Source organism: the organism of the source record quoted next, unplaced genomic scaffold (assembly GCF_019419815.1).
Source record: "Pyrus x bretschneideri cultivar Hongxiangsu unplaced genomic scaffold, Pyrus_bretschneideri_v1 Contig11, whole genome shotgun sequence".
In the NCBI taxonomy this organism is placed as follows: Eukaryota; Viridiplantae; Streptophyta; class Magnoliopsida; order Rosales; family Rosaceae; genus Pyrus; species Pyrus x bretschneideri.
Window position 1 is genome coordinate 9,099,661 of NW_025999402.1, and position 15,013 is coordinate 9,114,673.

The following is a 15,013-nucleotide window of genomic DNA, read 5'->3' on the forward strand; positions in this document are numbered from 1 at the left end:
TTGGGCCACAAAACCCTACACTTCATCGACAACTAAACGCAGACCAAACATCATTAGGCCCGAGCAATCCAAGGCGGTCCTATTCTCTACACATTTCTGTGGAAATTGCGTATCAAAGCCGAGATAAAAAGAAGAAAATTGGAGGAAGAAATTCAAACAATCGTTAAATTCGGTTTACACTCTCAAACTGGCCAATAGTAAAAACCTGGCCGCCACCCTTTCCGAAGGCGGCGTCCGAGACGACGGAGAGCGAGTACAAGAACCGGTTGCACGCTCGTAATTAAACCGCGACTCGCTGTGAGTGCTTTCATCTTCTCTACTTTTCTGCATCGTTTTTTGCTAGGGTTTCTGTTTGCGTTTTCTGGGGTTTTTATTTTTATCTTTATTTTTTTACTTGTATTATATATATTTCAGATTTTACGTTTTCGTCGTAATTTGAAATTGGAGTTGCAGTAAAACCCTAGACTGACTTGTTTGGGGGTTTTGAATTTGTGCATTAGGGTTTCTGAGATTCGGATTGAGATCTCGAAATGGCGCAGCACTTGGGCGGCGGTGCGGAGGCGCACGCCCGGTTCAAGCAATACGAGTACCGTGCTAACTCGAGTTTGGTGCTGACCACCGACTCTCGCCCACGTGACACGCACGAGCCCACCGGCGAGCCGGAGTCTCTATGGGGAAAGATTGACCCCAAGCATTTCGGTGACCGGGCTTACAGGGGAAGGCCGCCGGAGCTCGATGACAAGCTTAAGAAGTCGAAGAAGAAGAAGGAGCGGGACCCGAATGCTGAACCTGCTCCAGTTCGGCAGAGTAAGAAGCGGCGGCTTCATGAAGAGAGCGTGCTCACGGCCACTGAGGAAGGGGTTTATCAGCCTAAGACCAAGGAAACGAGGGCTGCCTATGAGGCTATGCTCAGCGTCATTCAGCAGCAGCTGGGTGGCCAGCCTTCGAGTATCATAAGCGGCGCTGCGGACGAGATTTTGGCCGTTCTTAAGAACGAGAGCTTTAAGAATGCTGATAAGAAAAAGGAGATTGAGAAAATGTTGAATCCTATACCCAACACCGTCTTTGATCAGTTGGTTTCAATTGGGAGGTTGATTACTGACTTCCAAGATGGGGGTGATGCTGGAGGGTCTGCCGTGGCTAATGGTGATGAAGCCTTAGATGATGATGTGGGTGTTGCGGTTGAGTTTGAAGAAAATGAAGATGATGATGAGGAGAGTGATCTTGATATGGTCCAGGAGGACGACGAAGAGGACGACGATGATGTGGCTGAACCACATCAATCTGGGGCTATGCAAATGGGTGGTGGGATTGATGATGATGAAATGCAGGAAGCAAACGAGGGTATGGGCCTTAATGTTCAGGACATTGATGCTTATTGGCTTCAGAGGAAGATATCTGAAGCTTATGAGAAACAGATCGATCCACAACAATGCCAGAAGCTTGCTGAAGAGGTGCTCAAGATACTCGCTGAAGGTGATGACAGGGAAGTTGAAACCAAGCTGTTGGTTCACCTTCAGTTTGACAAATTCAGCCTTATTAAGTTTCTATGTCGAAACAGGCTGAAGATTGTCTGGTGCACGCGTTTGGCCAGAGCCGAAGACCAAGATGAGAGGAAGAAAATTGAGGAGGAAATGCTGCAGTTGGGTCCAGATTTGACTGCAATTGTAGAACAGCTGCATGCCACAAGGGCTAGTGCAAAGGAGAGGCAAAAGAACTTGGAGAAGAGTATTAGAGAAGAGGCTCGCAGGTTGAAGGATGAGAGTGGTGGAGATGGAGACAGGGTTAGGAGGGGCCTTGTCGATAGAGATGCTGACAGTGGTTGGTTGAAGGGGCAGGCAGAGCTACTTGATCTTGACAGCCTTGCACAAGAGCAAAGTAGACTTTTGGTGTCGAAGAAGTGCGTGCTTCCAGATGGGTCTTACAGACATCCCAGCAAGGGATATGAAGAAATCCATGTGCCAGCCTTGAAACAGAGACCATTTAATCCTGATGAGAAGCTTGTAAACATATCTGCCATGCCAGAGTGGGCTCAGCCGGCTTTCAAAGGAATGACCCAGTTGAACAGGGTACAGAGTAGAGTCTATGAGACTGCCCTTTTCAAAGCGGACAATATCCTGCTATGTGCTCCTACTGGTGCTGGAAAAACTAATGTTGCAGTGCTCACTATACTTCAGCAGTTTGCGCTGAACATGAACAAGGAGGACGGTTCCATAAACCACAGTGATTATAAGATTGTATATGTTGCGCCTATGAAAGCTCTTGTTGCGGAAGTTGTTGGAAATCTTTCTAATCGTTTGAAGGATTATGGTGTCAATGTGCGGGAGCTAAGTGGTGACCAGACATTGACTCGCCAACAGATTGAAGAAACTCAAATTATTGTGACAACCCCTGAGAAGTGGGATATCATTACCCGAAAGTCAGGAGACCGGACTTACACTCAACTGGTCAAACTTCTTATCATTGATGAAATTCATCTCCTTCATGATAATAGAGGCCCCGTTCTTGAAAGTATTGTTGCTAGAACTGTTAGGCAGATTGAGACCACGAAAGATCATATTCGGTTGGTGGGGTTATCTGCTACTCTCCCTAACTACGAAGATGTGGCATTGTTCTTGCGTGTTGACCTTAAGAAGGGACTGTTTTATTTTGATAACAGTTACAGACCTGTCCCCCTATCTCAACAGTATATTGGAATCATGGTGAGGAAACCATTACAGAGGTTCCAGTTGATGAATGATCTCTGCTATGAGAAGGTCGTAGCTGTAGCTGGAAAACATCAAGTCCTTATCTTTGTCCATTCGAGGAAAGAAACAGCCAAAACAGCTCGTGCTATAAGAGATACTGCTCTTGCCAAGGACACCCTTGGCAGGTTTCTTAAAGAAGACAGTGCTAGCCGAGAGATTCTAACTACTCATACAGATTTGGTCAAGAGCAATGATCTCAAAGATCTTCTGCCGTACGGTTTTGCCATTCATCATGCTGGATTGAACAGGGCAGATCGCCAACTGGTTGAGGATCTCTTTGCTGATGGGCACGTACAAGTTTTGGTTTCAACAGCAACACTTGCTTGGGGCGTGAATCTGCCAGCTCACACTGTGATAATCAAAGGGACTCAGATCTATGATCCAGAAAAGGGAGCATGGACTGAACTAAGTCCTTTGGATGTCATGCAGATGTTGGGGCGTGCAGGTAGACCTCAGTACGATTCGTATGGAGAAGGGATTATCATTACTGGCCACAATGAGCTTCAGTACTATCTTTCTTTGATGAACCAACAGCTTCCCATTGAAAGTCAATTCATATCCAAATTGGCTGACCAACTTAATGCTGAAATCGTTCTTGGAACTGTTCAAAATGCTAGAGAAGCTTGCAATTGGATAGGATACACTTACCTGTATGTTCGCATGCTACGGAACCCCACACTCTATGGTTTGGAAGCTGATGTTCTCTCCAGAGATATTACATTGGAGGAGAGACGAGCTGATTTGGTAAGAATCGCTCAAACTTAGCATTATTTGCTGTTGATATTTTCATTCCCTTGCAGCATTAGTAATAGTAGTATAGTATATAACCATATTCTTAATTGCACTAGATAACAAACAAGTGCATATCAATGGAGAGGAAACACGCGAACATAAGGGGCTTGACACAGTAATGTCAAAAAGTAGTATTGGTTATAGGAATTTGCTTGTCCCATTCTATTAGATATTTTATGGCATTTGAGTCTGTGTTGACCATGATGGTTTTTGGGTTTTGATATTTGTCATCTTTAATTCTATCTGGTTTCTCTTGGACTCATTTAGTTCTCGTCCATTCTGTTCTTATCATTGCTGTGGCACTTCGTAGCATTTATCTGGATTCCTGCATTCTGTATTTCTTATGGATCTCTCATTTTGTCTCAACCATTTCATTTTGCAGATCCATTCCGCTGCAACCATCTTGGACAAGAATAATTTGATTAAGTACGACAGAAAAAGTGGATATTTCCAAGTTACAGACTTGGGTCGCATTGCGAGTTATTACTATATAACTCATGGAACAATATCCACATATAATGAGCATTTGAAGCCTACGATGGGGGATATTGAGCTTTGTCGATTGTTCTCACTCAGTGAAGAATTTAAGTATGTTACTGTGCGGCAGGATGAAAAGATGGAGTTAGCAAAGCTTTTGGATCGTGTTCCCATTCCGGTGAAGGAAAGCCTGGAAGAGCCCAGTGCCAAGATCAATGTCTTGCTGCAAGCATATATCTCACAGCTGAAGCTTGAGGGGCTTTCGTTGACATCAGATATGGTCTACATTACTCAGGTTTGTATTATTATATTTCATGCTCTTTTCTCATTTATTGTTTGAGATACAGTTAGGATTGTGCTGCCAGCTTGTTCTAGCTTACGTATTTATTTTGTCTCTCTTATCCTGTTGTTCATTTTTCTGCTTCTTTTTTTTCGGCTTTGGATTTGTTCAGAGTGCAGGGCGTCTTCTACGAGCTCTTTTTGAGATTGTCTTGAAACGAGGATGGGCTCAACTAGCTGAAAAGGCTTTGAACATGTGTAAGATGGTTAACAAGAAGATGTGGAGTGTCCAAACACCTCTTCGCCAATTCACTGGTATTTCAAATGATATTTTGATGAAGCTGGAGAAGAAGGATTTGGCCTGGGATAGGTATTATGATCTATCTTCACAGGAGCTAGGGGAGCTTATTCGTATGCCAAAGATGGGAAGAACACTTCATAAGTTCATCCACCAATTCCCCAAATTAAACCTTGCAGCCCATGTGCAGCCGATTACTCGCACTGTATTGAGGGTGGAGCTCACTATAACACCAGATTTCCAATGGGAGGACAAAGTTCATGGATATGTGGAGCCATTTTGGGTAATAGTGGAGGATAATGATGGCGAGTTTGTCCTTCATCATGAATATTTTCTTCTGAAGAAGCAGTATATTGATGAGGATCATACTTTGAACTTTACAGTGCCAATATATGAGCCTCTTCCGCCTCAGTACTTCATTCGTGTTGTGTCTGATAGGTGGCTTGGGTCCCAGACTGTTTTACCTGTTTCTTTCAGACACCTCATTTTACCTGAAAAGTATCCTCCACCAACAGAGTTATTGGACTTGCAACCACTTCCCGTGACTGCATTAAGGAATCCCTTATATGAAGCTCTGTATCAAGATTTCAAGCATTTCAATCCTGTTCAAACTCAGGTTTTCACTGTTTTGTACAATTCAGATGACAATGTCTTGGTTGCTGCACCAACAGGGAGTGGGAAGACCATATGTGCAGAGTTTGCTGTATTGAGGAATCATCAGAAGGGCTCTGATAATGTCATGCGTGTTGTGTATATTGCACCTATTGAAGCTCTTGCTAAGGAACGTTACCGTGACTGGGAGAAGAAGTTTGGAAAGGGTCTCAATCTGCGTGTTGAATTATTAACAGGGGAAACAGCCACAGACTTAAAACTGCTTGAGAAAGGTCAGATTATCATCAGCACTCCAGAGAAATGGGATGCTTTATCCCGCCGCTGGAAACAGAGAAAGCATGTTCAACAGGTTAGTCTTTTTATTGTAGATGAACTCCACTTGATTGGTGGTCAGGGTGGTCCCATCTTGGAGGTAATAGTCTCTAGAATGAGATACATAGCGAGTCAACCTGAGAACAAGATTCGTATTGTGGCTCTGTCAACTTCTCTTGCAAATGCAAAGGATCTTGGAGAATGGATAGGGGCTAGCTCTCATGGCCTTTTCAATTTTCCTCCTGGTGTGCGCCCAGTGCCTCTGGAAATACACATTCAGGGGGTGGATCTGGCTAATTTCGAAGCCAGGATGCAAGCAATGGCAAAACCCACATACACAGCAATTGTCCAGCATGCCAAGAATGGGAAACCAGCTCTTGTTTATGTTCCTACAAGGAAACATGTTCGACTAACGGCTGTGGATCTGATGACCTACTCAAATGCAGATGGTGGGGAGAAACCGTCATTTCTGTTGCGGTCTGTGGATGATATTGAGCCTTTCATTGAAAGACTTGGTGATGAAATTTTGAAAGGCACTTTGCGCAGTGGAGTGGGCTACCTGCATGAAGGTTTAAGCAGTTTGGACCAAGAAGTTGTGTCACAGCTGTTTGAAGCTGGGTGGATTCAAGTTTGTGTCATGAGCAGTTCAATGTGCTGGGGAGTGCCGTTGTCAGCCCATTTGGTGGTTGTGATGGGAACTCAGTATTATGATGGCCGGGAAAATGTTCACACTGATTACCCTGTTACTGATCTGTTGCAGATGATGGGTCATGCTAGTCGCCCTCTGCTAGATAATTCTGGGAAATGTGTCATCCTCTGCCACGCGCCTCGTAAAGAATACTACAAGAAGTTCTTGTACGAAGCATTCCCTGTTGAAAGCCATTTGCACCATTATCTACATGATAATCTGAATGCAGAAGTTGTTGCAGGAATAATTGAGAACAAGCAAGATGCTGTCGATTACCTTACATGGACTTTCTTGTACCGGAGGCTCACACAAAATCCCAACTATTACAATCTGCAGGGAGTTACTCAGCGGCATCTTTCTGATCACCTCTCGGAGCTTATTGAAAATACACTGAGCGACTTGGAGGCAAGCAAGTGTGTTGCAATTGAGGATGACATGGACCTCTCTCCTTTGAATCTTGGCATGATAGCTTCATACTATTACATCAGTTATACCACCATTGAGCGTTTCAGTTCGTCTTTAACTTCCAAAACAAAGATGAAGGGTCTTCTTGAGATTCTAACTCACGCTTCGGAGTATTCACAACTTCCTATTCGACCAGGGGAGGAAGAGGTAGTTCGGAGGCTAATTAACCACCAGAGGTTTTCCTTTGATAGTCCCAAATGCACAGATCCTCATGTTAAAGCAAATGCTCTGCTTCAGGCCCACTTTGCTAGGCAGCCTCTGGGTGGTAACCTAGCTTTGGACCAGCGAGAGGTGATCCTTTCCGCTAGTAGGTTGCTTCAGGCGATGGTTGATGTCATTTCCAGCAATGGCTGGCTAAGCCTTGCTGTCTTAGCCATGGAAGTCAGCCAGATGGTGACTCAGGGCATGTGGGACAGGGACTCGATGCTTCTACAGCTTCCTCACTTCACAAAGGAGTTGGCAAAGAGATGCCAGGAAAATCCAGGAAAGAGTATAGAGACAGTGTTTGATTTGGTTGAGTTGGACGATGATGAAAGGCGCGACCTACTTCAAATGTCAGACTCGCAGCTGCTGGATATTGCACGATTTTGCAACCGCTTTCCCAACATTGATATGGTATATGAGGTGCTTGATAGGGATAACATAAGGGCCGGGGAAGAAATCACTCTGCTAGTTACTCTCGAACGTGACCTTGAAGGGAGGACTGAGGTAGGTCCTGTGGATGCCCTGAGGTATCCCAAGGCAAAAGAAGAGGGCTGGTGGCTTGTGGTCGGCGATACCAAGACAAACTCGTTGCTCGCCATCAAGAGAGTTTCGCTGCAACGGAGGGCCAAGGTGAAGCTCGAGTTTGCTGCTCCTGCCGAACCCGGAGAGAAGAGTTTCATTCTTTATTTCATGTGTGATTCATATTTGGGATGCGATCAGGAATATGATTTCACTCTTGATATTAAAGATGCAGCAGGGCCTGACGACGACAGCGGCAGCGAATGATATGTTCCCTGTTCTTCCAAGCATTTTCTCCTGTTACGTTTTTCGATTTCCGCTGTTTTTGTTTCTTAAAGGTTATGGTTCGTATGTTCCATATGATGTAATATACTCTACTGGACGATGATAATTTTGCACGTATGCCCCCTTTTAGATTAAAGGGCTCGTTGGGGCTGTTTTTTCTAACGATATATTTTCTGCTTATAATTTTGTTATTAACTTATCGAAGCTTTGTATTTATAAAGTTCTAATTTGAAATAAATATGAAACAAATTTGAAACAAATATGGAAGAAATTAAAATTATACAACAATCAAGCTTAGTCTCGTTAAGTGAGGTCAGCTGTATGAATTTTAGAACGTTATTGCGTTGAATTTTGCGTCAAGTTTGCCTTTAGCTTATCAAAACATTGTATATTTGAAGTTCTCATTTAAACCAAATATGAAAGAAATCGTAAATCGTATTTACTATAGAAGTGTAATACATAAAAGTACAATCACTCTGGTGGAGGTCCTTCCAGTCGGATGTAGTCGTACATAACTCCGGCGAAAGGTCCCCAGTTTCTTGATTGAGTAAGGTATATGGTGTTGTATCCTTCTTGTAGTCGATAGCTCGGCACATCAACACTGAAAAGCCAGTACAAACCATGAATTCCATGCCTTGCTATGGCATTGTCCTTCCCTATTAGCCCTGTCGAAAAATGAGGTGTGTCGTTCTGGTTGTTGAATCGAACCTCCAGTTCAGCATAGGTTGCCGAAGCCAATGCCAATTGGAGCGTATAATCACCGGTCCAAACGTCTTCAAGTTGAAATACAATTTGCCATGTCGTCGCCTCGTATGTACCGTTTCTGTTTCTTGTCACATGAGCGTAAAACCAATCATCATTGTAATTGTCTGTGCCGACGGTGTAGATGAGATCATGGTCAGGGTAGTAATCTCCGTATCGTTCCCACAAGCCATATTGCCTAAACTTGTTTGCGTAATTGTCAGTGAAGAAACGGTTCACAAGGGTTGGATATGGATCCGGTATGTTGAACTCTGCGGCTGACCGATCCGGGATGCCAATCTCCCACAAGGTTGGACCATTTCTCGGAGGTTCGAAGGTAATATTAGCTAAGTTAATTTCACTTGCTGGTTCAATTGTAATATCATACTCGTACTTGTAGTCCCCAATGAAGCCGGGAACAGTTGCATACAAACTATAGTTCCCCGGTCGAACATCTTTTATGTAGAAATAACCTTGCTTGTCAGCTTGAGTCCAGAACTGATAACCCTTGCATTCCATTTGCCATGATCCCGCGTATCCGCGTGCAGCCAATCCCACATAAGCATAACTTGCTGAATCTAGGCCCTCGGGGATGTACGAATCCCGTATTAGTAACTGACCAGCAACTGATCCACGTTCATCGGAGCTAGGAAAGTCTTCGGACTGAGTGAAATTGTACGGCCAACTCTTTACTTCTTCATACATCTGTTCCTTTGCATTTTCCCAGAGAGAGAAGGATGCATTCGAGCTTGGAATGTCCGAGTTAAGATACACAAAGACAGGACCAAAAACCTTCTTCCAAGCCTCACCTTCTGCGCAGGTCAGTCCAAAACCTCTCCCGACGTAGTGACTACTAAGAAACACAGTGAGGGAAGTTGGTCCCACATGAGAGGTAAGCTCCTGCTTGAACGGCCCTGCTGAACGAAACTCAGTACTAGGTGTGATCATCCAAAGACCTATAGCATCGTCAGTGCTAATCCAACCGTGAACCTTGATGTCTTTGATGTCATTGGAGTATTGGTATTTGTCATCCACCTCTCCTTTAAACTCGGGATTGCTTGGATTAGTTAAAAGAACAGCTTCGCGATAGGCAAGGGCCTGAGCGTGGTCTCCATCGCGATCTTTGGCTGTTGGCATGAATCTTCGTCTGTCGTCTGATACAGCCATGAATTGAAATTTATCTTCTCGAAGTTTCAAAACCAGTCTTGTTTGACCTAGGTGCAATTCCGGCCACCCTTCTAGACGCTCATATATGGCATATGCATAGAACCCAGCGCGGCCACGCTGCATTATGTATCTTTTGTCAACATTTAAGGGTAGCGTCGAATCACCGAGGGAAATATCATAAGTTTTATTAAAAGAAATCTCTATTTGGTCTGCTGTCGATGTAACAATCTTAAATGTTGTTCCTTGTAGTCTGTCCAAGCCATTTTTCGAGACAAGATCCCAGTAACCTCTATTGCTTGGGGGGTTTTTGATTTCGAGCAAGTTGTCAATTCCCTTGTATTGAATTCCAGTGACATCTCCTCCAGGATAAGAAAAAGTGACTCTGACAATGCCATTGTTCAGCTCCACCGTGTTATGAGTTTGTTGTGTTAGCATCTGGTTGAAGTTGAGCTCATTACCATTAACACTCCTGAGTGCTCGCCTTCCAGAAATCGTTATCGTCTCAGAAGCACCATTATTATTGTGGAGGAAGAAGAGCAAACCCAGTAGTGCGACTGATAAAACTCCGAGGATACCCCGTCTCCTCCATTGCCTCACCTCCTCCATCGAAAGCATGTCACCCTCTCTCCGCTTGGAAAAATAGAATACTTGTTCGTAATAACAAATCAATGTAGTTTTTCTGTTTTGAGATTAACAGATTATATTCGATATTATATAGTCAGGCACATTCATCCTCATGTAGTTAAGACTCCACGTGATGTTGGAACTCCTAATTTAGAGTTTGGTTTGATTTTCCTTAAATTAGAATATACATCCGCTTTTATGTTTCTTTGTTACTTAAAAGTTTTCCTGGACGATTTAGGATGCCTTGTTCCTTTTAATATTCGGTAGATAATTAATTTGTTTAGGATTTGGTTTGAATTTTCCTGGTTAAGTTAGGATTTCCGTTTGGTTGGTTTGGCTCCTTCTTGCTCTCAGGTTAGGGGGTTTGATTTTTGGCAGAGTTCTGATTGCTTTCTGGTATATAATTTTTGTGTTTCAAATCCTCGGGTTTGATTCGAGTGCTGCTAAGCATGTTCCAGCAGTTGGTGTCTCCCTTCGAATTAAACCTAGTATTTGCTAAAATGGAGCAGCTTCGGGTAGACTAGGATCAGGTGACATCTGATTTCCCTTTTCCTTTTATGTTTCTTTGTTAATTAGAATTTCCAACAACTAGTTTCCTGTAATACTCCATTGATAATCCGTCTAGTGTCGGTTTGAATTTCCTTGTTGAGTTAGGATGCAAAGAAAGGTCAAGGTAGGTGAAGCTTGAATTGCTGCTCCTGCAGAACATCTTTCCTTCTGCGGGGAGAGGATGAGATGCTTTTTTTTCTTCTGAACATTTTTCCTTCTGTTATGTTTTTCAATTTCCGCGCGCTATCTGTTTCTATAACATTTGGCTCATGTGTTGGCTGATGATAAATCTCGCATCTATAAGGCACGCATTTGCGAAAATTCGCTTGCTTTCGGTTCTAGTGAATGGTTACAGCAACCCGTAATGCCTTATTTTTCTCAGGTTGTGGTTGTGCCAAGGAGTGGCCGCTCATGAATCTAAATTATTTAGAAACTGAGAATGAAAAAAACTCAAAACAATAACAGCTTTGAACTATTTGTACAGATAATTGGGAAGGATTTATTGACACTGGAATTTCCTTTACATTTGATACAAGAGAGAGACCAAACACTTTCTTGCAGTGTAAGGAACAATATCCCAATTTAACAAAATAAAATAAAAAAACGAAAAAAGGAACAAAATATCTCAACAACGGGAGAAGGACTTACGTGAAACCCTAAGATGGTGGTATTCCAGACCAATTATACGAGGCTAAAACATGCCATCATGTTATTAATCTAAAACACACCCGGTAATGTAGGTAAGTCTCTCTCCCATAGTGGATACATTTGAAACGGGAAATACGTACATAACACAATTTTGAAAAGGAGGGTTAACATATGAAATATGAACAAGGGACAGGACGAATTATATGGTCTCTTTCTTGGTATTCATGCTTTTCTTGACCTGCTCAGCATTTTCTTTGACGAATTCCTTGGATTCGTCGGCCTTGCCCATGACAGTGTCTGCCGCCTTCTGGGCGGTGCCCTTAGCTTGGCTCCATGCATCTTGTGCTGTCTGCTTTGCTTTCTCAGACACATCTTGTGCGGTTGCTGACACCTTGCTGGCCATGTCTTTGGCTGTCTGTGAAACCTGGAATCACGCGATGAATCGTCAATACTATAAATTTCCCGAGAAATTTGTGGTTAATTACATGCTACGCAGTAGAGTAAGTCTTGTTTTTACATTTTCAGCAGCATTCCTAGTTTCATTGACTTCTGCAGCTGCATCTTGCTGTGAACTTGCCTGCGATCATGAACCAAATTAATTGTTCTTCTATACATGTAATGTCATCAAGTCCACTAAATTGCAACCGAGGCTCCGAGTTCAATTCCCCCTCCCTTAGTACCGCTTGTATAAACAAAAAAAATACAACAATAAAATCGGGACATGTTTAGTGATATAATTTATACTTACTTGAATACGTCTAGGGGCTGCAGCCAAAAAAATCCTAGGGGTTGAAGTGGCGTTCCTTGCAACGGATGCTCCGACAAGGCCGGATTTGGGGACGGTGGTAAACAGACTAGTTAAGCTTGCCATCGTTGTTTTTCGATCCTTAATTAATGTTGATTTGCTTCTTAATTCTTGTACTGAATTTGTAAGAGATTGCAGGAAGCCAAGTATATAAAGAAGCAAGAGAAGTGAGATGGTGTGGATGTGCATGCATGCAAATTGCATGGAGGAGTATTTTCCGTAAATGGTTGGCTAGAAAATTGGTCTTTTAACGGTCGATCGGACGACCCAGTCAGTAAGAAATGGGATTCACTAATGTTGTCACTAAATTACTCTGAGGATTTGCCAAATGCTAATTAATTAGTAAAAATAGTAGGCGCTGTTCTTAGACATGACTTATATAATACAGGGGCCACAGGCTATATAGCTAAAAATGGTTCGTCCTAAACACTAAGCTAGAAGGAAGAGACTTTGTTGTTCAGTTTGTTAAGAGCTTTTATCCTTGAACTTGAGACCTGAGTGTCGAATTCGATTCTCCCCTACTTTCCGATTGCTTGTATTATATATGCCACTTAACTTAATGCTCAGCAAATAAGATGAATATCATGGTTTAATTGACACTTAACTGTAAACGTTTAAGTTTTAATGTTGCCTTCATACAGGATTTAATTTATTGATTTTGATTCTCCCTTGATTTATTATTGATTTTGAACCCTTCTGGAAAGTAACCTCTCCAAGAATATGTTCATTTTCTTTTATCTATATATAAATTTCCACCCAAAGTCTTTAATAAATAATATTAATCTTTTTTTTTTCAATTAAATATTAATCTTTAATTAATTTGCTATCTATACCAACTATTCGATAAAAGAAGGTAGTTATCCTATGGATATGCTCCACTATGCCTTGTACATCTGATTTCAGAAGTTGGCTAGCTCGGGTTAGGCGCCATAATATTCTTTACGAAACGACTATAGTTTAATGATATTTTTTTTTCATTTGTAATCATGGAAGGTAAGTTCAAATTTCATGAATGGTCTCGTTATATAAAAAACTTAATTAAATAAATAAAAAACATAGGGTTTTTTTTTTTAATACAACAATATATTTTAAATTAGAGGGAGTTCAGCAAAGCCACACAATGAGCAACCTAATTTAGTATTGAATTTGCCATCCACGAGATTCAAACCTAAAGCCTCTCGTTTACAAGTAAAGAGGAATAAGGTTTGTTAAACTTCTAGTCTGTCAGTGAGCGGGTTAGGAAGGGTCCATGTTTCTTTCTCAGTCGGTAAATATTAAATACATGGGGTGTGCTATCCACACACCTCATTTTTTTTCTTACACATCCCTCGTTAATTTCTATCCGTTGATTTTTTTAATTCATCCGATCCGACGGCCGAAACTTAGAAGGGTGTGTGAAAAGTAAAATGGGATGTGTGAAAACTAAATGTTCTTATATAACCGAAGATAACAAGAGAACACGAACGAGTAGTCCGGATGATGATGATGATCATCATGGTGATGCCCGGATGCTCAAGCAATTATGGCAATCTTACCGACATTCCCAATCCTTTTGAAAGATCTCTAGAATAAACTTTTCTCATTGCTTGTAACAGTAGAGAAAGCGGACGACGACAACCATATTTCCCTAACTCCAACATAGCCATCCGTGCGATTATTCTTTGTTGTAGAAGTTGATGAATACAACTTCTCGTCTTCAGATCTTCTAGACTTTCACAAGAGAGAGACTTGGTTGGAGACGTAAAATGCAAATGTCGAAAAGGATTCAAGGGGGATGGATTGACAAATGAAAAAGGTTGCGTCCGAAACGATGATACTGCATTTAGAAGGCTTGCTATTGCAATAGGTAATTAAGTACTTTAATTTGATTATATTCGTTTGCTTCTTACATGTAGCAGTTTATGATATGATAATAGGATGAAGGATTTGCTCGTCTGATTTGAATACTAACATTTCTCAAATATGTGGGTTAAGATATTTAGTCATGACATTGTGCCCGTCCTCTTCTCAAAAAACGAAATCATAAGCATTTTCAGAATTTGCTCAGGCATACATTTGCCAATGCCTTTTGGCGGTTATAGGGACTGTTTATGGATTTATTGGGGAATAAAGAGAAGAAGGTGCATGAAGCTCAAACAAAATGGTGGGCTATTGCTACAACAACTCTCCGATCATAGAGAACCCGTTGAGACGAAATTTTTAGCGCGGAGGAACTAGAAAAGGCCATGAACAATTATGATAAAAACAATGTCCATGGCCAAGGAAGTTTTGGAACAGTTTACAAAGGAGTTCTATCAGTTAACACGGTGATCGTGCTTTCTTGGATAAACCATCGTAATGTGGTTAAGCTTTTAGGCTGTTGTTTGGAGACGGGGGTGCCCTTACTTGTGTACAAGTCCATCACGAACGGGAATCTTTACAGCCACATTTATGATCGGAAGCAAGGATATTCTTCCTCGGTTCTTTCGTGTCAAACATGTCTTAAAGTTGCGATAAAGATTTCAGGAGCTCTTTTGCACTTACACTCGGAAACTTACATACCTATCAATGCTATCATACATAGAGACGTGAAGACTGCGAATATATTGCTGGATGAGGATTACACGGCAAAGATCTCCAACTTTGGAACTTCGAGGCTTATTTGGATCGATGAGAGTCACTTAACTACGTTAGCACGAGGAACATTTGGATATTTGGACCCGGAATACTCTCTGAGTAGCCAACTAACAGAAAAGAGTGACGTTTATAGTTTCAGAGTGAGCTGCTAACTGGTCAGCAGGTCATTTGTTTTTCAAGGCCGG

General features: G+C 42.1%; 4 protein-coding genes across 4 annotated transcripts; 2 read left to right on the plus strand and 2 right to left on the minus strand.

Annotated features, from left to right (window-relative positions):
• The first annotated feature begins 134 nt into the window (after positions 1–134).
• On the plus strand, positions 135–7,877 carry LOC103930373 (DExH-box ATP-dependent RNA helicase DExH12). Its single transcript, XM_009339700.3, has 4 exons — positions 135–297; positions 501–3,491; positions 3,922–4,311; positions 4,469–7,877. Exons 2-4 carry the CDS (start codon positions 531–533, stop codon positions 7,658–7,660), a joined length of 6,543 nt encoding a protein of 2,180 aa, XP_009337975.2. The 5' UTR covers positions 135–297; positions 501–530; the 3' UTR covers positions 7,661–7,877.
• Positions 7,878–8,149: 272 nt separating this feature from the next.
• On the minus strand, positions 8,150–10,021 carry LOC103930408 (probable rhamnogalacturonate lyase B). Its single transcript, XM_048577350.1, has one exon. The coding sequence runs from the start codon at positions 10,019–10,021 to the stop codon at positions 8,150–8,152; it is 1,872 nt and encodes a 623-aa protein (XP_048433307.1).
• Positions 10,022–11,151: 1,130 nt separating this feature from the next.
• Positions 11,152–12,312, minus strand: LOC103930374 (uncharacterized protein At4g13230-like). The gene is made up of 3 exons (XM_009339701.3): positions 12,156–12,312; positions 11,925–11,984; positions 11,152–11,831 (listed from the first exon to the last, which is right to left on the minus strand). The coding sequence occupies exons 1-3, from the start codon at positions 12,276–12,278 to the stop codon at positions 11,607–11,609; spliced, it is 408 nt and encodes a 135-aa protein (XP_009337976.2). The 5' UTR covers positions 12,279–12,312; the 3' UTR covers positions 11,152–11,606.
• A 2,125-nt stretch (positions 12,313–14,437) lies between these two features.
• Positions 14,438–14,980, plus strand: LOC125473927 (wall-associated receptor kinase-like 6). Its single transcript, XM_048577351.1, has one exon. It carries the CDS (start codon positions 14,438–14,440, stop codon positions 14,978–14,980), a length of 543 nt encoding a protein of 180 aa, XP_048433308.1.
• The last annotated feature ends 33 nt before the right edge of the window (positions 14,981–15,013 follow it).